The sequence below is a fragment of the Anomalospiza imberbis genome, chromosome Z (genome assembly GCF_031753505.1).
Source record: "Anomalospiza imberbis isolate Cuckoo-Finch-1a 21T00152 chromosome Z, ASM3175350v1, whole genome shotgun sequence".
In the NCBI taxonomy this organism is placed as follows: domain Eukaryota; kingdom Metazoa; phylum Chordata; class Aves; order Passeriformes; family Viduidae; genus Anomalospiza; species Anomalospiza imberbis.
This window is the reverse complement of record NC_089721.1, coordinates 51765224-51790483: the sequence shown is the minus strand read 5'-3', so window position 1 is coordinate 51790483 and position 25260 is coordinate 51765224. Positions and strand designations below refer to the sequence as shown.

Below are 25260 nucleotides of genomic sequence, written 5' to 3'. Positions count from 1 at the left end.
AATTATGACTGAGATTCTAAATTGCCTCTTTGAAACCGGCACAGAAAAATCATTCATCATGGCTTCGAAAACTGCCCTGAAATTAAATTAAAACGAAATGAGGGAGTCTTCCTCCCGTCGTGTGAGTCTTGGCAGAGCTACACTCCACCTTGGTTTTCTATTTTTTTTCCCCCTCCTCCCCATCTCTTCTTTTTTTTTTTTTTTTTTCCCTTTTTTTTTCTCCCCTCATTTCTTTTCCTCTCCCTCAGCTTTAAATGTTATGTAGGATAATTGAAATGGGAAACACGATTTTGTATCTGGCTGCAGCAGGGAGGCTCGGTGTAGGCTGCGGGCTGCAGAGCGCGGGGCTGCGTGCGTGTGCGTAGTGTGCGTGTGAGTGCAGAACGTGTGAATGTACAATGCGTGGGGGGGTGGGGTGATGTGAGGGTACCGGCTGGGTGTGCAGTGTGTTCGGGGGTGCAGTGTGTGCGGGGTGAGGCTAGCAGGCGTGTGTTGAGGGGTGCAGTGTGTGCGGGGTGAGGCTAGCAGGCGTGTGTTGAGGGGTGCAGCGTATTCGGGGGTGCAATGTGTGCGGGGTGAGGGTAGCGGGCGTGTGTTGAGGGGTGCAGTGTGTGCGGGGTGAGGCTAGCAGGCGTGTGTTGAGGGGTGCAGTGTGTGCGGGGTGAGGGTAGCAGGCGTGTGTTCGGGGGTGCAGTGTGTTGAGGGGTGCAGTGTGTGCGGGGTGAGGGTAGCGGGAGTGTGTTCGGGGGTGCAGTGTGTGCGGGGGTGCAGTGTGTTCGGGGCTACAAGTCGCGAGTGCCCGCGGGTGCCGGGGGTGTGAGCGGGTGCGTGTTTGTGTCTCTCGCCCTCGCCGGCAGGCCGGAGGAGCGGCGGGCCAATGGCAGGGCCCGGTTTCATAAAAGCTGGGTGCTGATTGGCCGGCAGGGAAAGGGCATCGCGAACAAAGAAAAGTCCCTCTCAGGTACCGCGCGGAGCGAGGCTCCCACTCCCCCGCCTCGGCCGCTGCCGTGGGGGCAGCGCCCCTGTCCCCTGTGCTTCTGTGTCAGCCTGTGAGGGGACAGACACACATGCCGCGTTTGCCTTCTCTGCCCAGTTTTTATTTTATTTTGGTTTCCTTTTTTTTTTTTTTTTTTTTTTTTGTCGTTGTTTTAATTTTGTTTCTAGAAAGGAAGGTTCATGGTATCTGGTGCTCTCTTCCTCCAAACACAATAAATCTGTTGAAGACATTAGATTTTTTTTTTCCTAAAATAAAAAGCGGCTGCAAAAACACACTCAATGCAGTTAGAAGGAAAAGGTCAACTCGATCCAATACAGACCGTAAGTACGGTTGCGTGGTGTGTCTATAGCACTTAGAGGGGATTTTTTTTCTCTGCAAACGGGAATGTTAAGAGAGTTTTGGGAGTTGAGATAACTAGGATTCTTGGGGATTTTTAAAGGAGGAAAAAAACCCCAAAACAATCCCACAAACAGGGTGAGTTATTTGAGGGAAGTAAGAGGGTGAAAGCACTGTAGTCACACAAATCATACTTGACGGTGCACTTGGGGGGCGTTAAAGTCTAGTGCCTTTTTTGGGTTTTAACTAACCCAGGGTGGGGGACGGGGTTGGGGGGGAGTAAAAGTGACACCATTACAGCCAAGTCTGCATTACTTCCCCGCCCCCCCGGGCCCCCAGAGCATTGCGCTCGTTAGCAGGAGCGATGGGCCACCGACAGAGCGGGAGGCACCTCGCATGTCACACCGAGACACCAGAAACGCGAGGCTGGAGTTGGGGGGTGGGATGGTCCCTCAGCGGCTGGTCGCTTCCATCGCCGTGTCGTTCTGCCGGCCCTGAGGCGCAGGGAAGGGAAAGCCCTGAGGTAAATGGGCCACTCCGGGGAGGTGGCGGGGGGCTCGGCGGGGCGTTCCTGGGGGGCACCCCCGGACTCCAGCAGAGGCGGCGGGGCAGGGCGCGGCCCACCCCGCTGGGTGTGTGAGGGGCGGCCCCGGCCGCGCTCCGGCCCCGCTCGGCGGCGGCCAATGGAGCCCGGCGGCGTCACGTGACGCGGGCGGCGGGACCCGCCGCAGCTCCCCCTCCCCCCGCCCTCCCGCCACCGGCAATTCATTACGGCTTTTAGCTTCCCATCGCCGGCTAATTAAAAATACTAAGCTAAAGCTCCGAGACCGTCTGACTTGGGGAGGGAGGAGGGAGGCGTAGGGAAGGGGTTATAACAGTAGACTGCGAGGTTTGCTGAGACAATAAGGTGGGAGCGATCTGTCCTGACAAAAAGGTCGTCTGCTTTATCTCCTCGGACTCTAATTACTGAATTACTTACCGCATGACTGACTAGCCCAAGCTCACGGATTTTTCGTTGTTATTATTTTTTCCCCCCCGAGACAGCCATTCGAAACTGATACGTGCTTTTTTTTTTTTTTTTTTTTTTTTTTTTTTTTTTTTTTTCTAATTCCTATTTTTAAAAAGCGCTGATCTAACGCTGGTGGGGGAGGGACGGACAGAAGATCGGACGGGGACAGGCACCCCCCCCCCCCCGAAATCTTACCCCTGGGAAAATTTAGTTCGTTTGAGAGCACGCAGTCCTTCCTCCACTCCCACAAAATGTTTTGATAACCGGTTTATCAGATCAGTGATTCCCCCCCTCCCGCTCCTCCTCCTCTTCCTCGCCCCCCTGCTTCCCCCTCCCCCCGCCTCCCCCGCCCTTTTCCCCTCAAGTTACTTCAAGAAATCAGATCTGTCAGGACGGGCGAAAAAAATGCCACTTCCCAACTAACAGGCGGAATCCAGCCCAGATTTTCAGTCCTTTCTTCTTTTTTTTCCTTCCTCCCTTTCACTAATTTATCCCGATGTTAGCACATTCTGTCTTGTAACACCCAGACGCCTGTAGGTTTGTTTCGTGGGATCATTACTTAGTGATCGGGATGGCTCCCAGGTCCGGGGCTGAAGACGGAGTGTGAAGTTGGGGAAACATTTTTTTTCTTTCTATTTTTTTTTTTTTAATATTATTGTGGTGATTATTACCTCTCGGTGCTTATTCAGGAAAAGCAAACAAACAAAAATCTGGTCCTTGATGCTTCACTTCTGAATGTGAAATATTACCTCCCAGCTCGTAAAGTTGTGAGGCACAGCTTTTTTTTTTTTTTTTTTTTTTTCCTTTTTTTTTTTTCTTTTTTTTTTCTTTAAGCAAGGACGAAAAAATCCTAGACAAAAAAAAAAAAAAAAAAAAGGAAAGGACTTCTGATCCGTGTGCCAAAATAGGGGGAGATATGTTATTGACCGATTTATACTGGCTGAGATGATACTTGCTTTCTACTTCTTGATCACTTGCTCTTTAAGTAAAATGAGGCACAGAGTTGTTGCTGAGACGAGTGGGAAGAGTGGGAACAGCATTTTGATTTGCTGGTTTAATTAAAAATGATAAAGGATTAAAGGTAAGCATTATGCATATATATGTATAATATTTCGGCAGTCGACTGTAAAAGGGAGAGATCCCTTTAAAAATCGTTTTAACTAAGCTTTGTCAAACACACACTCATTTGCGGTCACTGAGGCCACCTTGGTACAGATCACTTAAAGTGTATGTCTTAATCAGTTTCCTGTACAGTCAGTAATACTATATTTAACAGACCTAACAATTGTGTGACCTAGGAATACATTAGAGCTGCTTTTAGAACTGTTATCTTAAGGATATTTTTTTAAAGAAATGAGAATTTTTATTTCTTCTCACATTTTTTAAAATTTTAACCTATGGATTTTAATATTTTCCAGTAAACATTTGAGTTTGTAGGTTGTTGTTTTTAACAGAAGGTGTATTGTGGCATGGAAAATGAGGTTTCCCACTTCCCTTAGCACTCTCCTCCCCCACTCCCCCCAAGAGATTAAGTGGAAAGGGGGGTTAAAAGATAATACAGGAGAGTCACAAAACTTCAAGGGTCTGGTTTAAAGCCACAAAATCCATGGAATGCACTGAAGAGTGAATCCATGTCCTTCCTCTTCTCCTTTTCGTGCCTAAGTGGTGGTCCAAGGGGTTAGATTACAACATGTGCTCCAACAGCTAGGCACCACTTCTCTGACTGTATTTCCTGAATTTTGTGGATTTAAATAATGTAGATAAATTTTTCTTCCTTTTTTTTTCCTTCCTTTTTTTTTTTTTACTTCTTTTTTATGGACATGGCTCTTAAAGAGAGGTTGTGGATGTTGGTATACAACTAGATTAAATGTGCTCATTATAAAAACATCACAGCCACTGTCTCTCGCTTAACAAATTTAAGAACATGGCAATGCTGAATGTTTTTGCTCCCCCCTACCTTGCCCCCTCTTTATTGAGTGACGTTGTATTATGGTAACACCCAGGCAAGAAATACTTGACTGTTTCCCTCCTCACAGGACAACGTGGATGTGGACTGCAGGTTGTGAGCCTAGACACACCTAGGGGAGGAAGACAAGAAGAGTTGAACTTAAGAGAGAGCCCAACGGAGATAAACGAATGTCCCCACATCTCCAAAGAAAAGTTCATCGGATTTTTACTCTAGAGATCTTATCTTCAGGATGTCATTGAACACTTCCACTGCAGGAAAAGGTGTGGATCCAAATGCAGTTGACACATATGACAGTGGTGATGACTGGGAAATCGGTGTTGGGAATTTAATAATCGATTTGGACGCTGATTTAGAGAAGGACAGACAAAAATTTGAGATGAATAATTCTAATACCACCACCAGCAGCAGCACCAGCTCCAAGGATTGTGGGGGTCTGGCTTCCAGTGGGGTTAATGCTACCTCAGCCTTAGCTGATGGCCTAAAATTTGCTTCTGTGCAGCCTTCTGCTCCCCAGGGGAATTCCTCTCACAAAGAGACTAGCAAGTCAAAAGTGAAAAGGAGTAAAACTTCTAAGGATGCTAATAAATCTCTGCCTTCTGCTGCCTTGTATGGGATTCCTGAAATCAGCAGTGCTGGCAAAAGGCAGGAAGTCCAAGGGCGCCCTGGAGAGGCAACTGGCATGAATTCAACACTGGGTCAAAGTGTGAGCAGTAACCCAAATGGCAATAATAACAACACCAGCAACACCACCACCATTGCCTCTTGTGGGAAAAACAAAGAGGAGAAACCAGGTAAAGCCCCAAGCAGCAGAGGCTCCAAGCGGGATAAGGATGCAGGAAAATCCAGGAAGGACAAGCAGCATGACCTGCAGCAGGGCCACCCCAATGGCAGTGGGGGTGGCAATAGCCAAATTCCCTCTGGGCATCTCTATGGCTTCGGGGCCAAGGGAGGCAATGGTGGAAGCAGCAGCCCCTTCCACTGCACCTCCTCTGCTGTGGGGGAGGTGAGCAAAAGTACCCCGGATTCAGGGTTAATGGGGAACTCTGTTTTGGTAAAGAAGGAAGAGGAGGAGGAGGAGAGCCACAGGCGAATCAAGAAATTGAAAACAGAAAAGGTAGGACAAAGCTCCTCTCCACCTCTTCTGTGTTTTCCCATATAATAAGTGTCCCATGAGTGTCTCATGACTGTATGTCTGGCTTCTCTGTCTTTGCTGTGTGTTTGCGATATGTATATGTCCTTCCTCCTTCCCTTAAAAAAAAAAAAAAACAAAAACCCAACCCAGCGACCTCTTCGCTACATGGAAGATACCATGTTTCCAGTGTGCTGCTCTTCCTTGTGATTATGATTTCCTCTCCTGTCTTCAGACCTAGAGAACGTTTCTGTTTTGTCTATTCGTTTTAATTGCATTTGCCCGGAAGGAGAAACACAGAGATGACCCTGACTAAGCTGTCCCCAGTTTTAGCAGAGAGCAGCAGTACCAGTGGGATGGCATGTGTTCACAGGCTGGGGCTGCATAGCTCAGGCTCCAGGCACAGTAGGTCTTGAATGTGCTGACTCTACCACAGCATCAGCAGGCATTCGCGGCTATTCCTCTCCCAAAGTCTAAAGGAACCCCTCTCCCTTTCTCTGACCCTCTGCCTAGAGCTGAGATTGTGCTTGGGGAGGAAACAGGAGCTGTCGGCAGAGACTGGGGCTCCGCCGTTGCGCTTCGAGGAGACACAGGATACTTATCGTGTTGGGGTCTTCTGTGGCACTGTAGCCCAGAGGCCCCAGAAGCTGATGTAGCGACTGGGAGGAAGGAGCCAGCAGACAGGCAGTGCCTCTTGTCTTCTTGGAAGGAGGATGCTGGGAGCAGGGACATGCACCTTGTGCTGAGAATTGTGTGTGCAAAACAGCTTTTGGAACAGAGTGGAGCCGTTTGTCTCCTGTCTGGAGGAGTTTTCCTCTCAGCAATGCTGGCTCTTGGATTTGAACTGCTTGTTGGTTGAACAGTTGAAATGTGTGACAGAAATCAGATGGGAATGTGTGGTTTTATTCCTTTCTATTTCGGATGCTTTCTATATGAATAGATGGCCGCTACTCTATTATTTGGGAAAGGTGGAGTGAGACCTTGTTGTCTTTTGTCAACTGCTGGTTCAAGGATGTTGTGGTGTTGGTGGGAGTTCAGTCCCTAGGGCAGAAGCTATCTTCTGGGTCCAGAGGGTGAGTGTTGGCCCAGGATTACAAGTATGGTAAATTCTACAGGTTGTTAAACAAAGAGAACCTGCTCTGCTTGAAAAATAAAGCAAACCAACACCCTCCAGATAAACAATTTCAGGGTGCTAAGATTGTGGCTGTATTGTCAGCTGTTTGTCCTAAATTACCTGCTTTTACAACTTCCCCAGTGAACATTCAGCAATGGGGAAACTTTCAGGTCTGTGTTAACTGTATGGTCTGCAAGTGTCGGGAAGGGCTGAAGGTCTCAAGGAGTGGGGAGTTATGTCTTCTTATGACTGGTTACCAGCTTTTTGTATTTCAGTCATGAAGTTTTTGTAATACTAAGTCGACTGAATGATTAGATTTGGGTGTTTATGATAGCAGATATTTGTTAGTACTGGTAGATAATTCCAAGGGATTCTGTTCAAGGCAAGGAACAAATTAAATTTCATATTGTATGCATATTATTGCTTTTAAGATAGCATATCTATGGATGAATTTGAATGAGCCTTATGACCTTGTCTAAATGCAGATGAGAAAACGAGATTGCTGTGTAATTCATGTGTATATGTTTGCATTTTGATTTATGAAAAGTGCTGTTCACGGCAGAAAGCTGTCCAAAAATCTCATGGTCTCTTTATTATCTTAGTACAGTAGGCATTTACTTCTGTTGCCAATAGTCTTCAAATTGCAGTTCTCTAATCTGTTTTAACTATCTAGATAAATTGCCCTAATCCAGTCTTCACAATGGCTGTGGTTAAAGAGTCAGAGCCATTTGATTGGATTCAGTGGCTGCCTGGAATGTGGGAGGTACTGCCCTTTTGAAACCCCCTTAGCCTTTTAATCTCTCAGCCAAATGTTCACATTCAACAATTTTGTTTAGCTGGCAATCTGAACATTTCAGTATCTCAAAGGCTGCTGCCATGGCAACGGAGATTAGAGGGTGGTGTGGTTTCTCCCATTTTTGTGTTCTTTCAACTCTCTAGTCACACAGGAAATTGTATGAAGAATCTATATACGTGCGAGTAATCTTATGTGCAATGTAAATGGGATGGCATGCAAATTCAGAGCAAATACGTATGGAGGAGTTCAGCGACAGTGGCACACTCTGTGTGTTGTTGATGTCGTTCCAGGAGGAGGTCTGGAGCTTGCATTTCCAGCAACAGCCGCTGCTGTTGGCACACACCGACGTTAATACAGGCTTTGCACACCAGAGTCGTGCAGCCTTGGCCATTGTCTGGCACAATGGTGTGCTTGCTTGCTATCTTAAGTCCCTTAGCGTTTTTCTTAGCCAAGAATGTTCCCTTTTATAATAATAATAATAATAATAGTAATAATAATAATGATGTTAATGTAGCTTGTTGGTGATAATGGTTGATATTGTAAGTCCAGCCATTGGCAACAATAGTAACATTCGAGTGTTTTATGTTTGTTGATCTGCCTTTTTTTTTTTTTCTCAAATGATTAATTGTTTTTGGAAAGAATTCTTTAAAGGTTTTAGATTGTTGAAGTGTTATTGCTTTGAGTGTTTATATGCTGAAACATATATGCCATACTTGAAGAAAGCAACTTGTATCTGTAGATAAATACATAATTTTCAGCCTGCATGTTGAAATCAATGTTCAGTTATCTTGCAGTTGTGCAAGACATACCTCATGAATTTGGAAGTTTGCTTTTAGATTCGGATGAGTTCATGACTGCTGATTAAAAATCTACATGTTTTTATATGTGGCGTGGAATATAATACTGCATTTGGTTGCTATTTATGAAAAGCTTGGAGCAGATTCCCAGGAGTTGTATTCACTGTTTAGTTTTCACAGCATGCTTCAATTCTATTTTTAGTCTATTTATTATGTTTCCTTGCTGCAGAAAGTCATGTAAAACATGATAAATTGGATCTTACGAAGCCTAATTAAATCAATGACTGTGTTCTGCTGGCTCTTTTATGCAGAAACCGCAAGTATGTTGTAAAAGTCACCACTCCCCTAATATGTGGATAAAGTCAAAGTGTGCTGTAATTCTAAGATGTTTGAGCTATATTTGTGCAGTCCATTTTGTGGCTAAGCCAACACTGACATGTCTGAATAAGTATCTTTGACAGGTAGGCTAAACTCCTCCTAAGTTTTTTGGTATTAAAACCTGTCTCCATTTTCCATTTCTTATCCATACTGTTTTTAGCACAGTTACTGACTGTTTGTCAGCATAACTCATCATCTGTTCCAGCTAAGTTTTTTGGTTTTTTAACAGCTGTTACATTGAAAAGTGTTCAGAATAGCTACAAAATTTGCTTTGTATGCATTGTGAGGAGATTTTGGAATTCATTCAGTCATAATTTACTCTGAGATATGGGAAGACTTCATTTGGTATGTGAAAAACAGTATGTTTATATGAAATTAATGCAGAAGATATAAAGCTGTAATCAGAAGGGTTTAGTTACAGTTCTAAATGTATCAGTCTAGTGATACTCCAGGATGGAATTTTTCTCTTTTTTTTAGCTTAGTGCTTCTCATTAAGACTTCATTTTACATTTGAAAGTTTTCTTTAGTGAATTAGCATGTTGGCTAGTATTATTTATTTTATCCTCACTTTCCTTGTTGTGTTTTAGTGTTAGGATTTGATAGTTTTGTATGCCATCAGGAATCTCTTGAGTGAATTTTACCTATTGATGTAAATCATTTAAGTACATGCTTTGATTAATGATGTTATGGAGATATGCTCTTCATGTACTTTTCTTGCTGGCCTTGTGTGTAGTTTATTCACTGTGAAATAAAAGGGCAGCGAGGTCACTTGCTGTAATTAAAGAACAAAGTCTATTGTTGTTTGACAGCAAACTGTTTTGAAAGCTACATAAGGGATTTAGCTGTTAAAAACATTGATAAGTATGGGTGTCTAACAATAAGCACAGCTCAAGGTTCTTAAACTTCTGTAGTGCTGTCTAGTAGTGTGACGGTGCTTTTTGAGCTGGGTGAAGAGGTGTTGCCCTTTTGGCCGAGGAAAGCTTTCCGTGTGAACCTGCTGACCTCTGCCAATATGTATGACCAGATCTTCTATTGAATTCCTGTGCAAAGCAAGAGTTAGAGTAGCACAATGGAGGCTGGTCTAGAGCATCTATCAAACAAAGTAGGGAAGCTGATAACCATATTTGGAACTATGGGAAAAATATTTCACTTTGGGCATTAGTAATTTTACAATTTTAATAACTTCATAAATACCCAGTAAAGAGGAAAAGATTGATTGTCCAGATGTCATGAGGTTAACCGTGTTCTCCATGTTAAAGGGCTTTCCTGCAAGACTCTTTTAATTATAGCTATATAAAGACTTGTTTTTCCAAAGTAGCATTTTATAGTCCAATAAATGAAATGTATGTTAAAAGTGCTAAGCAAAATCTCCCGTAACCATAGAGGTGTTCAATAACCAGATTCAAGTAACATGGAAAGTACCATCTGTTTCTAGTTTTCAGCATAAGCCCAGGAATTGAAAAGCTGAGATTTGCTCGTATTTTTCTGACTCTCTTTCTTTTTTAAATTATTATTATCATTATTTTAAAAAGTTCACCTGGCACTTTATAGAAGCTTTCTGAAATGCAATAATACAGGAGAGACTGTGAAAACATATGTTCATACATACAGTTAACCAGTTCCACTTTCTTTTAAAGAGATTTCCAGAAGCTCAGTCATTGAAGAATTTATAATAGTGAATCACTGCCTGCAGGCAAACACAATAAGGGTCAGTTCTTCAAACGTTTTGCTATTGAGGTAGAACCTGATTTACCCTGTCTTTCCTTACGAAGTAAAATGAAGGGAAAAAAAAAAACCCACAATCGCCCCAACAACAACAATCAAAAAACCCACCCCAGCCTCTCAAAGGATAACTTTAGCAAGCTCTTATCAGGCACCTAATTGCATATGATAAAACCATTGAGTAAAATTTTCCGTGCAGATTTACTGCTGTTCAGAGAAGTGTTCTAGAATTCTTGATAGAGAGAAAATCACTCTTTTAAAGATAACTTGTTCTAAACTGTTAGGCAACGAGATTCTTGGCTGCAGCCTATGAGCCCTGGATAAAACGCCATCCGGCCTTTGTTTGAGGTCTTTTACTGAAACTAATGACTGGTCTTGTGCCGCCCTGAGATAAATGACATTATCTCTGAGTGGTCTGACAGGAAACAGACATGTTAATGGTGAAGCTGCGGGGAGGATCTGCTGTAGTTCTGACAAAAGAGAAAAGCTTGGACCCCTGGTTGTGATCATTAACACAGAATGCATTCCTTCATAATTGGAAAGCTATTTTATCGACAACAAGGTAAATCACGAATCTGAAATCTGTAGGGTTTTTTGCGTGCTCAAACTAGTGCCTTTTTTTTTTCCTCCACCGTGTAAGAAATGGGTTGTCTCCATAGTACTAACATTAATGGGAGGGCCTGGGGTCTGCCTTCTGTTAAATGGACATATCTTTTGCACGTTGAATGCAGGTTCCCCTTTATGTATCCTGTGTTATCCATGCTATTTGCATTTTTAAAAGAATAAAAAAAACCCCTTTGTTTCTTCACGTCTTATACTCTTATTGATACATGTGATACTGAGCATGTTTCACAAGCATCATCAGGAGCATCGTTGCAGAAGTACTAACATTTCAGCTATCCTTCACCTTTACTTCTGTTTTGGATAAGGACATACTTATATTTTGGATTTCTGTCACCAACTCTTGAAAAAGGTTGGGTTTCTTCTGCAGCAGTTCAGGCCGTTTTGTGTTACTGCCACATGGTCCGATTTCTCAAATACAGAATTCACTTTTTGAGTGGCATGTTCCAGATTTGTTGAAAGATATATAGTTGGAATTGCTGAATGTAACCGGGTTTTAGAGTCTACTGTGGTCTGAGCTAAGATACTTTGTACAAATGATCCAACAACCAGGTTATTATTTTTACAGTATTCTTAACATTGTACCAGCTTTATATTGTACTTATATGATGTTCTAAATTCACATGGGGATATACTGCTATGTGCCCTGAATGGCTGGAGATTGTCTGACTTCTTAACTGTGCTTTATTTTTTGCAGCATCTTGCCCTCAGTCCTCACACAGGCTCACACCTGTGGATCCATGGATTGGCTTCAATTCAAGAGCTGGCCATATTGTTTGCTAAAAACTAGCATTTATTTTAGTGTGTTTACATATCAAGGAGGTTTTTTTTTATTTCTTAATAATCACAGAATATATGGATTTTTTTTAATGTGGTCTGTACATAACATTTCTTGTTGGGTGAAAGACAGCAAAACAGTCTTTCATGAAAATATCTGATGATGTCATAATTGCAAAAAGTAAATACCTTTCTAAAAAATCAGAAAAGTTAATCTATCTATATATCTATAAAAATTCTGTTTTATAAACCTCTTCCTTTTTCTTTTTTTGTAGCACTATTTCTGTCCAGTGCAGCTTTTTTCAGTGCAGTCTTTCACCAGAGTGAACAATAACACAATCTATAATTTTTTAAACTTGCTTAAAAATATGTTTGAAATGTGATAATTTTAATAAATATAATTACCAGTTGTTATAGCAGGATTTGAGGGGTTTTCTTAAACGAGATTTAAAATCACAATTAAAAAAAGTTATTATTACATTCTTGATTTAATACCATAATCTACTGAAGGCAATGAGTAGCCATTTGGACAAAGAGGAAGGTCAGAGAATGACTTTTGGTTGTGCTGTAGGATTTCAGTAAGCAGTCTCTGTTGCACTTTCTCTTTTAACTCTTACAAAATGGTCTTGGCAATTGGAACAAAGCCTTTACATTTGAATGAAAGGTTGTAAAACTATTCAGAGAGACTTGACTGACAAGAAAGTTCTTTGTAATTTCTTTTTCTTTTTTGAAAAAGCTGAGAGAAACATCAAGGAGTGGAATAGGAATAGGTAGTTTGCTCTGACGCCCCATGTACACGAATGTTTTCATAATATATATGCTTATATATTTGTAACACTACTTGATTAGACAGTTCAAGTAAGCGTTCAGGTCAAGTTGCATGCAATGAAGTAGGAATCATGTCTGTATAGATAGGTTTTCCAGCTCTAGGGCCACTATGGTGTTGATTAAATTTTCTGAAATCTTAAGCCAACTCTGCAAGTAAGAAAGTTGCATTTAGTGACAGAGATTTATAATATGTCTGCTTTTATGGTAAGCTGACAAATACTGCTAAATCTTAAGGTGAAAGCATCAACTTCTCTAGCATCTGCCTGTAATACCTCTTAGGAATTAAATGTGAAGCTCTTTGTTTTACTAATTTTGAAGTGAAATTATGCTACATTCAGTTCTATGTCCTTTTTGATAAATCTTTGTCAGCAGACCTTCAGAAAAAAATACCAAACATTTGGTTCCTTTATCTTCTCACAGCCTCCGATGCTTTCTAGCCTAAATCCCATTTTTGTGCACACAGTTTGAGGTGTTTGTCTCCAGAGAAACTCCATCAAATAATACTGGAAGGAAAATAACCTCATGAGGGTGTTTGAAGCATATGCCAATAGTGGCATCTGAATGCAGTTTTTGCAGTCAAAAGAGCAAACTAAAATCTATTGATTGTGGTTACTTGGTGTTTTCAAAACACTAGCATTCTAGTTGTTGAGTTGTCTTGTCATGTTAAGCAAGAAGCAGATGGCATAACACCACAGAAGTGTACTTTTACTTAAAGAAACTTTAGAGGTTTTGATGTGTTTTCTTTTCCTCTTATTTCCCCAATGGCTTCTTTTTATTGAAGAGTAACATGAGGAGACCTGGTAGCAATTTTATTGCTTTCCCATAACAGTTTGAAATAATAGGTTGGGCTTTGGTTGCCAGTCAAATTTCTACCAGTCAGCTTCTTTTTTTTTTTGATTCTGTTTTTTATCATATGGCACTGGAATATAAAAAGTATATGTTTGTAGTTTGCCCTCAGAAACTGGCTTTTTTTTTTTCCATGCTTCAATTAGCAACAGAAGACTAAGCTCCAATTGGTCACGCTTTGGTAAACTCTGAGAGCTTGCTTTCTTCATTCCGATAAAAGAAAGTGCCAAGTTTAGGCTGTGTTTCCCAGGAAATTTTGAGGCACATCTGGCCTCTTTAACTGTGTTCACTGGACAGTTTGATTTTGCACACATTTAGTCATTTGCATTATCCATTGAATTAATTCAGCAGTTTTGTTAAGCCCATCCCCCCTGCAACACAAGTTCATGCTATTCAAATGCCACCTTTATTGATGAATTTCAGTGATGCTGACCTGAACTCTGGTAAAAGTAGGTCTGTGGGTGCCGTGGTTGCTTGTTACCTAAGCATAGCCTTCATAGTTTTCACCACTTCCCTCAACCAGTAAGAAGAGTGAAAAGCAAACTGTAATCTTTCCCATAGTGCACAGGGCCAAACCAAATTACTTTTGGATTTCCTGTCACCTCCTTGGCTGATTTCTGTGGATGGCTTATGTTAAAAGCAACAATAATGTTTGAATTGGAAGGGTTTGGTCTTCGGGTTTTCATTCTTCATGGAGAACTGTTTATTTGAGTGTGGTTCGCCACACTACACGGATAGTGCTATCAAATCTGTGCTTTATTATAGGCTTGTACCAGTGAAGTAATGGCAGTATTTGCATGTTTTAGGGTTTCATGTTCTTACCAATTCTTTCTTTTTGAAGGAGGGAAATGAAACTAGATCTCTATCTCTTCAAAAAAAGGTAATAGTTAGAAGCAAATACAATTAGAAGTGGACCTTGTTACTTCGTTGAACTTTTTGCTGGTTGGAGTTTTAAATCTGATTTAGTAAATGTTGAGGCATTTGTTTAGTTAGCTTGCCCTGACTACAAGGATCTAATATTCCAAGAGTATTTATGGATACAATAAACACATTTGACATAAAGTTTTTAATGTTAGGCACTATATGTTGTATTTCACTAGAGTTCTGGAATTTGAAGGAAAAACACTGCTGCATTTTGAGGACAATGAAGGTGGTTGTTCCACACCCAGTTTTACTGAAAACATAAATTGATGTTTCTGTTCACATTAGCCAATAGTAAGGTGCAATATTACATAATAGTGTTACTAGTTGCTGTTTAAGGAGAGGGTTATGCAAACACATGTGTGTGTACATATATCAATATAGATATTCACATATATGCTGGAGGTGTGTGTGTACATATATACACATATACACACATGCACACACATACATGTATGTACAAAAATAGAAAAAAGAGCTGCTACTGTTTTATAAATACAGCAACTGAGTTTTGGCTAATAGTTTTATTTACATTTCGTGTCCAGATCTTTTAACAGTCTTTACTGTGACGCTGCAACGGATGCCAAGCACTGAAGGAGAAAGCTAGCAGCTGTTTCCATTACAGCATTGGTACATTAGCCTCTGCACATTATTTTCATATTATGATCTCCTCCAACCTTTCCTAATCACCCCCTAAAAAGGCTTTTCCCCTTCTGCCTCTGATTTATCTGTCTGCAGGGTTCTGTGTTTTTCTTAGCTTTAAAAATGTAAAATCTGTGTGTGTTTTTTTTTCCCTAAGAGCTTAATGCTTTGACTCTTACTCACACTGAGCAAGGGCTTACTGTCCTTTTTCAACTCAAGTAAGTAGTTCCTTGTGTTATGTTTCTGTAATCCCTTACTTGAGATGAGTCCAGGTTGCAGAACAGGACCTACTATGACCAATTATATTGTTCTTGCAACAACTTGAGCCACTGTATGATTTATAGGTTTTTTTGCATGCCAGTTGAATAGTGTTTTGTTCATTCTTGCTCTTTCCTTCACCATCTCTTTGAAAATAATTGTTTCATGGCTGTATGCTCTTATTGCTGAGATATGACTGAAAACTGCATGCAGTACAGTGAAGCACATTCATTTTCATCTAGTACCCGTTTATTGCCTTGAGCACTGTAAATCTGTCAGCTCTTCACGATGCTTTCACCTCTTTCTTCATTTGCTCCAGCTTCTAGTTTGACAATGTTCCCCTGAGGCAGAATTCTAATCTGCTTCCAATTAGTTGCAAAATGTGACTCAAATTTCCACATTATGGCTGCTGTTTTACTTGCACGCACACATCTAGAAACAAATTAATGCTCTTGAATATTTATTCTTTGGCCTTCAGATTTATTCTAGGTGGAAAAATTGCCAACTACATTCAAACTACATTCAAGATTTATATTTTTTTCTTAAAGTGATATATTTCTAAAGGTTTCAAATGCCTCTTACTGCTTCATTTTCACAAACCCTTTTCAACTGGTTGGTAATTTTTGAGGGTACATTGTATTGAGATAAATTAAACACGTAAACAATACACATAATTAACATTTAAATATGGATGTGATTGCTGTGTTAGTTCAGGATAAGAGGCATTTCTTTTCTGCAGGATCAGCACAATTTTTTTTGGAACCTTTAAGTAGTTTTTCAGGATGAGCATGCATACCTGACACCTGTCTGGCTGCCACCTCTTATCTGCAACTTCAGAAGTTGTCATTTGGCTGGGGGGAGGCACGGGAGACTCATTTGATCTCTGGTGAGTCTTAATAGGTACAGCTCATTAAAATCTTTTTGTGTGTCCTTTTGTATGGATCTGTGCTTGTGTATGCATCCATATGCATGAGTGCATGGGTGTATATTTAAAATAGGATACCTTAAATTAAGAGGGTTTTCCTGTTGTGTTCATTCTCCTATGAGTAGCTACAGTAGGAATATGTTATATTCAGTGGGGAAAAAGTGAGATTTTGAGTGGGAAGTGTGGAAATCAGGACTAAAACAATGAGGAGAGGACTGGAATCTAAGGGGAGCTGGAACTTCATTCCTTATTCAGGCAAAACTAACATTAGATGCTCTGTGTCAATTCTGCCTGTTGTCCATCTACCTCTAATACCTTTTCTCTGTAGTTGCCTATACAGAGAAACACTGAGTATTTAATTCAAATAAACCAGTAGCTAAACCTGTAGATGAAAATCTTTAGTGGAGATTAGCACTCTAAAGCCTGGCAGATTAATGTCAGCAGCATAACAGACTTTAAATAGGCTTGCAGAATTTCATTGGAAGTATATTGCTGAAATTGAAATGGCTAAGTACCTGTCATTTCTGAATGTGATTTACACCTGTAAATTTATCTATCCACTTACAGTACTTTACTTATTTAAACTATTAAGTATTAAAAACATACAGACATGTTTTTAAAAAAATATTTAATTGTCTTTACTGTCACACGTTGAGGTGGTAGCCTACAAATCCCATGTTGCATATAGAAATATCTCCATGAAGGCAAATACATACATGTTGTGTTCTGGTTTTAATCCCTGAGAATGTATTTTCCAGAAAGAACAAAAACTTAAAAACAGAGGTAAAGGAAAATTATCTCGATGTTATTTTCTTTGAGTCATCAGTGACTTTTAACTGCAGAGATGAAAAAGGTAACATGTTATTTACTTCTCTGAAGGTTTCACTTACTCTAGTAGACTGCTGTGATTCACAACATTGTTCTATGAAGAAACAATATTTGCAAACATTGTGAAATGCTGCAGTAGCATGGCATTTTTTTTCTCATACAACATCAAAGTATTTGAGGTTCAGCTTTGTAGCCATGGTGAATCACAGTTCCTGTGATTGTCAGTTTTTGATTAAAAAGTACATAGTCAATTTAAATTTTAGTGAAATATATGTATTTGTAGCTTACAATAACTGACTTTTTAAAGACATGCCGAGTGAATAACCAGGCCAGTACATAAAAAACCACGCCCTCACATCATCCACATGTATGTGTAAACACATATAAACATGCAACCACACATGATGAAATCACAGTGCTTCAGAGAAGCATTAAATGCTTTTGTTGATAGCTTATAGTTTTATAAACTCTGAATAAGCTTATTGCCTTTTAACCAGCACTAAATAATAGAAGAACCTATGAGACTCCACATTGGACAGCAGCCAAGCAGCCAAAGAAAGAGAGGGAGAAAAAAAAAAAAAAAAAGAAGTGAATGGCTTAATTGTAGAGCAAATCATTTGTTTACGGATTAAGACCTATTTGGTAGCTAAATCCTATGGACAAGGAGGTGAAAGAATGAGGCACTAAGGTACAGGAAATGAGCTTTATATTTTGTGCCTAAGTCCTGCTATTTTTGCCTCCTCCCAAAGCAGAGGAGGCAAGGAAAAAAATGAATTGTTTAACAGCAAAGACTGCTGAACAAACCACACATATTAAGTAGGAACAAAAGAGTGGGAGAAGGGAAGTGTTGGTGCACTTACGTGCTGACAGGAACCTGACAACTGGAGCTGCTTCCAGCTAAGGGGCACCAGTCTGTGGCAGGAGAGCTGCCCTATTTTTTTTTCCTTTTGAATGGGGTGGGGGAGAAATGCTTCTGTTAATTTGAGCAAACATAATACATTTTCTTGAACCTGTCTCCCCAATATGCCGTGTGGTTTGTTCACTAGAACTGCCTACCACGCATTTTTCTGTCTTGCTTTTTCTCTTCTCTCCTTTTAATAGCAAATTTTTTTAATAGGCCTTTGTTTCAGTATCATAATTAATTAGTTGACAGTTCAAATGGTTAGAAGTTCTTGTGGTTCCTGCTTTATTGTTGTACAACATTTTTTTAAAGACCCACTTACTGATGGCCTGTAAATTTGAAGATATCATTTTCATGAATCATTGGTTTAAAGATGAAAGCCAAGAAAGCATTATAGTAGAATTTGAGTAGCCTCTGCGGTAAATGTTGTTTAAACTTCTTCAGTTAAAACTCACTTTTTCAGTAATTTTCAGCCTTTCAAAATTCTTACCTTCCGAGCTGAATTTTCTATGACTCCTTCTCTTCATCACTGCTGTGAAAATGAATTTACAAAGTCAGAATAAGGAAATAGGTCCACAGGTCATGGAAAATAAAACATTTTGTTTTACAGAACATCCCTGCTGTATCTTGGTTGGCAAAGCCTTCTGAGAAAACAAGTCATGATTATTTGTGTGGAAATAGGCTTTGATTTGATCAGATCATAAAATATCTGAAGAATATGTTTGGCCTATGTAAAACAGCTATTCAATTTTCTGTCTTCAGTGGCTGTAGTAAGCATGGGGAAAAGAGTAGATATAGCTGAGTTTGGTAAGTTGTGTCTGGTCATTTCTAGTAATAAAATACGTTTTTACTTTGACTTATAATAATAATAAAAAAAAACCCACATAAAAATGGGCATTTTTTCCCCTTTGGCTATGTTTGTGTAAATAAAAATCAAAAGATGCATGAAAAAAAAAAGTCTTTTCAGTTGTTCTTATTTGAAATCCAGTAGAAGAACAGGAAAGTTTTTAGTGTGTAATTATACTATGTAATTTCCGTGAGGGAACAAGGAAAAAGTTAATGAGCTTCAGGTGTGACCTTTTAAGTGCTTGGAAATGCTGTGCCTTGTTTCTTTATATATTGCTTGATTGAAATTCACTGATGTGATACAAAATGTTGCACTCTGCTTATGTATAAACGAATCCAGAGTGTGTTGCCAGTAGTTGTGCTGTTAACAATATATCTCCCTCAAACTAGAGTCTACTAAGTAGCAACCTCCGGGAAAGTATTCTTAATAGCGTTGCTTGCTTCAGATTTAGTTTCTGGTGCATTTTCTGATCACAAGAATGAGAGATAGTGCACGGAAAAGCGCTCCTAGCTGCATTCCCTAGTAACAGGCCACTTCACCCATCCCATTTTCAGGCATAGAAGCCAATTGCTTCCAAATGAGCAGCAGAATGAGCACAGACATCTCTGCAAGAAGAATGCTGCTGTGGAGGTTATGTAAGAATTGTGTATTTTATGTGCCATGTATTAATTATAAACTTATTTGTGTCTGTTTATGCCCCTTTGGATTCTCCCTTGGTTCTGAAATGACTGTGTCTGTGGGAACATTAAACCAGGCTGTTATTTGATATCTGTTAGGTAGAATGACCATTGGCATATTTGAAGTGATTGAAAGCAGTGATCTTAGTGACTATTAGAGAACTTTACATTATGTGCATGGTATTGTGATTTTTTTTCACACTGTAATTTAAGACCTGTATAATGTGACTGGCAGAACTATAAAACCAGTTTGTAATAAGAAATTTGCAGTAGGAAAATTTAAGGCAAAATGGTAGTAATTTTTACATCTTCTTACACATATATAATTTCCTTATTACTATTGCTTCTAATAGATTCACAGTTGGTCTTCAGACTGCAAGTTAAAAATTATGACATTGAGATAACAAGTGAAGTTTCATAAATTTTTCAAAACAAAATTACTCTTTTTTTTTGGTGTGTTTGTATATATATGCAAGGCTTAACTACCAGTAGACAAATTCATTCCAAGGTAAATCTTTAATTTTTGATCAATGTAGTGAAGTAGGACTGTATTTTTCTTCATCAGTAGTACCTTACCAAGTGCTTGACGGATTTAATAAATTTGTTTGTATCTTGGCAGGTTAAAAACCAATGATGAAACAATGTTGTCCTGAATGTGAGTTTCAGTTAATTCAAAAAGAAATTTGCATTGTAAATCAACAATTAGACAAAAAAAAAAAAAAAAAAAAAAAAAAAAAAACTTAGGATTTAGATAAAGTTGATAGAAATTTGGGTTTTTTTTGTTGTTGTTTTTGTACTGGAAGCCAAGGAGCTGGTAAAAAGGAATTGCTGACACTTTAGCTGATTAGGATAACAATAGCTCTGGATAATATTTATGGTGTCATAAGAGCTCATCTTTCTTATAATTATGTTTATCAACTTTTAATTCTTTACAGAAGAGCCATGCTAATAAAATATTATTTTCAAAATTGAATGGGGAGTGAGTGGTGTAATTTGCACTAACAGATTTCAGTATTTGTAGGGGGCAAGCCTTTGGTAAGTTTAAGTATAGAGGTCAGAGCAGTTTTCTCTGTCCTGTTTGGCTTGACATTATTGCGCAGTCACTGTGTTTGCTTTTGTGAATAACAATCAGCTCTGCAGATGAGGAGTGTGACACTTGTTGTTCATTCCTGTACTTTCAGTATTTTCAGTGTTTTGACCTAGAGAAGGTCAGTTGATGTGGAAGTTTCAAGTCAGTATACCAGCTTTGTCAAATAATTAGGTTAATTTCTTTTAGTCATTACTAAATTTGTAAAGCTTTTGCTAACAGACCAGGCTATGAGCAGAGAGGAAATATTACTTAGAGGTCAAATTAATCTCATTTTAAATTGCAGCTTTATTTAAAATCAAACTTGTAGCCCACTTTAGAGTTGAATTACTGCATTTGTTGGTTTGGGGTGAGAGGAAAGCATAATTACACATCTTCAGAGTAGGAAAACATATTTCCTTTGGTTTGGTCTAAGTTAAGCTGCACTTAGAGAAGCCAGTATATCCAAGATTAACTCCTCTTACAGCACTACAGAAGTTCTTCAGTCTGGCTTTTCCTCTGTGGAAGTGGGCTATGGTAAATCTTGTTTTCTTCAGTTCTGGACACAAAAAGTCACGTTTTTACTCAGTTCTCCCACAAAAGGTTTTGCTCAGTGCTCATGCAAGTGTGTCTGCACAGGTCTTGGCTGTACCTTAGTTTGTGCATCTGGCTAAGCAGTGAAGCTGTATGTGGCATGGGTAAGAATGGAACCGTGCCAGGACAAAACTGGGAGCTGAAGACCAGAGCATGCCTCAGCCTGCAGGTATCAGTGGAAGTTTTGTTAGGTTTCTGAAAATTAAACTTGAACTGTAATCCCACGTGTGGTTCTAACAGCATCTTCCCAGAATACTATCAGTATATATTACTGAGGAGTATTTCTACAAGGTGTGCTATTCCCAAGCCTGCTTCAAGCAAAGGTCCAGGTGATCCACAATAGTGTGCTTTTTCTAACTTAGTGTCCAAGTTGATTGGGGTGAAAGGGGAGGGTACACAAACAATGTGAATGGAAGGGCAGTGATCTCCAGAATAGGTCTGATGAGGCTGGTGATGAGTACCTAGCTTTGATACCCTCACTTCTATTTAACTCAGCTGTAAAAGGATATATGACTGCAACCTAAATCTATTGAATTTATGTGGGCATTTAGGCTGAGGTTTGGCATCTCCTGAATAAACCCCAATTTACTAAAAAAGTAAGCACTACATTGCATGTTTTCTTCATGAAGGCCATTACTACTTTATGTATAATTCTTTCTCCTCTTTCCCACAAGATGAATGATTATTCGGATTTTTTCTTGAATTTGTGAGATACTTTTGTTCCTTGCACATAGTAGTGACTTTTAATATTTTTCCCATCTTATTCTACATTCTGTGTTAGTAGAAGAGGTGGAATGTAAGAATAAAAGTTTCCTCAAGACTCCCCTGTTCATTTGACAGGTTGTATATGAAGTCAAGTCTCTGGTTCCGTGGTGTACTGTATCTGTCTCCCCTGTTGTTTCTGTGAATTTATCAGATTGTTACTGAGAGAAGTATTTCCAAATTAATAGGAAAATGTGTTGTGAAACCGCAAAAATGTACAGAAGTCTCGAGGGTAAGCTGTGTATCTGGAACACTTTGTCAGGGCTTTCCTTTTTTAAAAGCTTCCATTAACCTGCAGGGACAGCACTTGTAGGAACCTAATTGCTGAAATCCCAGTCTCTGCTGTCCTGCTTTGCAGCTCTCCATCTTTGTAGCATCATCTCTTTAGCAACATTTGAAATTCTTATCTGGCTGTCTGATGGCTAGGTGCTCTGGATATAACTAGGAAGAATATCACAGATGGCAAGAAGGACAGATTTTTTGAGCATAATGGTTGGAGTTGGAACTGAGTCACTTGATATAAATGAAGCTCACTTAGATGAAAATTTACACTTAAGTTCCTCAGGGGAAGGTTTTTTTTTTTTGTTTTTTTTTGTTTTTTTTTTTTTTTTTTTTTTTTTTTTGTTTTTTTTTTGTTTTTTTTGTTTTTTTGTTTTTTGTTTTTTTTTTTTTTTTCCAGTGGTGGAAGATGAACATCTGTTACCTGGTCATGAGGAGTTTGGGATTTTGTTGCTGTTGTTCTGTTGTTGTTTGGGTGTTTGTTTTTTGTTGTTGTTTGGGTTTTTGTTGTTTGGGTTTTTGTTGTTGTGGTTTTGTTTTATTTGTGTTTTCGCCACAGTTTTCATACCACCAGACTCTGGAAAACATCTGCTGTAGCTGGCTTGAGATAAGAACAGCCTCATCTATATTTAACAGTCTGTTGTCCTTCGTTGGTCTGTCGATTGTCTTGTGTACCCAATGAATTAATTTATGATAATCTATCGAAATAGGTAAGCATACAGTTACTAGTGCAGGGAACTGCAGGCTCCAGGTGTGACATTCTTTTCCTCTGTGTTTAATAACATGTTAGGGAGCTTTCCATAAGATATTTAGTGATGAGGAAATTAAAAATCACCTCTTTGTAAAGGAATAAGAAGCAAGTGAGTGTAAGCCTTTGGCAAGGGAAAGACAGTCTCTCCACTGACTGTGTTGCCCATCTTGTGGCACAAAAGTGACGTTTGCCTTATTTCTCTCTGTGGCCTAGGCCACATGCTATTGATGGTGCTGTGTTTAATGCTGAAATGTAGCTTCTAGTAACCATTATAAATCAACAAACATTTCTAATTTCCTTCCTGTTAGATGTGTTTTCACAGTGCAGAAAAGGCTATGGCACTAATTGCTGAAGAGTTAGTTTTTTCTTCAGTATGCCAGCATTTCCATATAGATGCATATGTGTGTAGTTACTTGGATTTCAAGCTACTTTCATCAAGAGCATCCTAAGAAACACAAGAGATGTGTATTGACTGTGTAAGTACTGAGAACTGAAATCAAAACATTATCTTTCTTTCCTGGTTACAGTTAACCTCTAGTTGAACTCTTAACTACTCAAACTGGCACCGGCCCCATTTCTTCCAGAGCTTCCATTTCTTCCAAATTTGTACATACAAATATGTGGGAGTTACTAGGATGATGACAGATGCCATTTACAGGGCAGTGGAGGGCTAGCTTGATTGACCTGATGTGAGAAATGCGCTTTAAGTAGTTGTAGAGACAAAGGTATTTAACGTGTGAGGCAAACAAGCCTAGTAATGACAGACGGTTCCAGACGGTTCTCCTTTGTCTAGCCTAATTAAAGGTCCAGAGAGTTATTTTATACGCCATGTATTGTGCTGAGAGCCATAGTTACATAAAACTAAACTTAAAGAAGTGTGCATAATTGCAGGAAAGATTTTCGTGGGATGGGTGTGGCTGCAATCTTGAGCATAGAGAAAGGGAGGGTGTCTCTGGTTTGCCTGCAAAATCTGTGGTTAATCTAGGGGATAATAATATAGCCTTTGATTATCAGTTTCAAAGTACGGTGACATACTGTTTGTTCCTAAGCTGTTAACTTTCTGAAAAGTCACTGCATCTCAGTTAATTAATGATGTTTATAGGATCAGCATGTTGTTCAATAAGCAAATCCTTCACAATAATTAAAATGTGTGAGTGTTATAATCTTAAAATGCAGTTATCTGACCTTTTGAAAGAACGGCTTGTGTGCTACTCTGTGCCACTGTTACATTGAATTAGAAATAAAAATCTAATAATGAGTATGTTTTCTCTGGAGCGAAACTAAATATGGAGCTCTTTTTCCTGTGTGTCACTGCTGTTACAGTCAAGGGTATTGTCAGTGTTAAAATTTAAGTACCACCTCCTCCTCAGTGTGATGACCCACGCTTAAGGGGAAGGTGGGTCATCACATTCACTCATCACCGCTGAATAAAGTTGTTTTTGATTGTAACTTTACAGATTAGCAGTTCCTTAGTTCCCATATTGCTCTCCAAAGCACAGGGGTAGCCTAAAATGGCTGCAGATTATGATGTATGACTGCTCTTGTGAAGCTGCAGCTGTGAATCTCAAAGAGGATGTAACCATGCAGAATCGCTCTTTTAGATGGTCATTAGCGCTGCATAAGTACAAGCCTCTTTTTCAGACAGCATTTATTCTTCACGGTTCTTCTACTAGTATGTGATGGCAATGTCATTTGCCAAGCATTGAATAACAATGAATGTTTTATTGAAGTACAGTATTCTGAACCAGTGCTTTTTTAAAGCTGTTTAAGTGCTTAATTTTCGTTTGACTGCTCCTTTTCATGCAAATGTGAGTGTAGCAGAAAAATCCAATACATTCTACTCTCTTGTGCTTGTGTGATGTATTGGACTAAGCTTGTGTGAGGCAAAAGGACACACAGCATAATTTATCAGTTATCCACTGGTATCCTATCCTATTCCAGTTTTAGTTGTCTTTTCTTTATTTTGTTTAGAACAAACACGTGCAAAAAAACCAAACCAAACAAAAAACACCCGAAAATTTTCTGTGTGATACTAAGGAAAAAAACAAGTCAAGAAACAGTCTCTTCATTGCCTCCAAAATTGCCCTCAGACAGAGGGAAAATTAAACACAGTATTATTTTTTTTAAATGAAAAGTGGAATTTGGTCTAAAGATTTCAATGCATGGTGATTTCACTCGTCTTCCAAGAATCGAATGGCACTAGGAAGCATTATGACTTCATTTATGAAGGGCAGGTTTTTAATGTGGTTAACACCTACAACTTAGGCAAGATTTTTTGAATAGGCTAGCATCTCCTTTTTGTCATGAGGATCTAAGGGAAAGCTCATGTACCTAATGTGCTTTGTCCTTTCGAACATCTGGCGCCTTGTTTTGATTTGTGAGCTATCTTGAAAATCTGGCATCAGTTCTGGGGTTTAAGTTCTAATTAAATAAAGTACACCGTCTGGCCATAAGCTTTGCAATACACTGAGGAAAGGAAGAAGGGGGGAA

The 25260-nt window shown here is 39.5% G+C and overlaps 1 protein-coding gene across 6 annotated transcripts in view; it reads left to right on the top strand.

Moving 5' to 3' along the window:
- Positions 1-749: 749 nt before the first annotated feature.
- The window catches only part of ZNF608 (zinc finger protein 608), an 84917-nt gene continuing 60406 nt past the window's right edge, over positions 750-25260 (top strand). Inside the window, exons 1-3 of one of the 6 annotated variants that reach the window (XM_068176900.1) lie at positions 2110-2879; positions 3177-3423; positions 4379-5425. In XM_068176900.1, the coding sequence (XP_068033001.1) occupies positions 4541-5425 (885 nt within the window). In that variant the 5' untranslated portion in view covers positions 2110-2879; positions 3177-3423; positions 4379-4540. Of the gene's footprint in view, positions 962-982; positions 1318-2109; positions 3424-4378; positions 5426-25260 lie in introns of those variants that run through there. The other 5 variants (XM_068176902.1, XM_068176901.1, XM_068176904.1 and 2 more) reach the window with 5 other exon arrangements.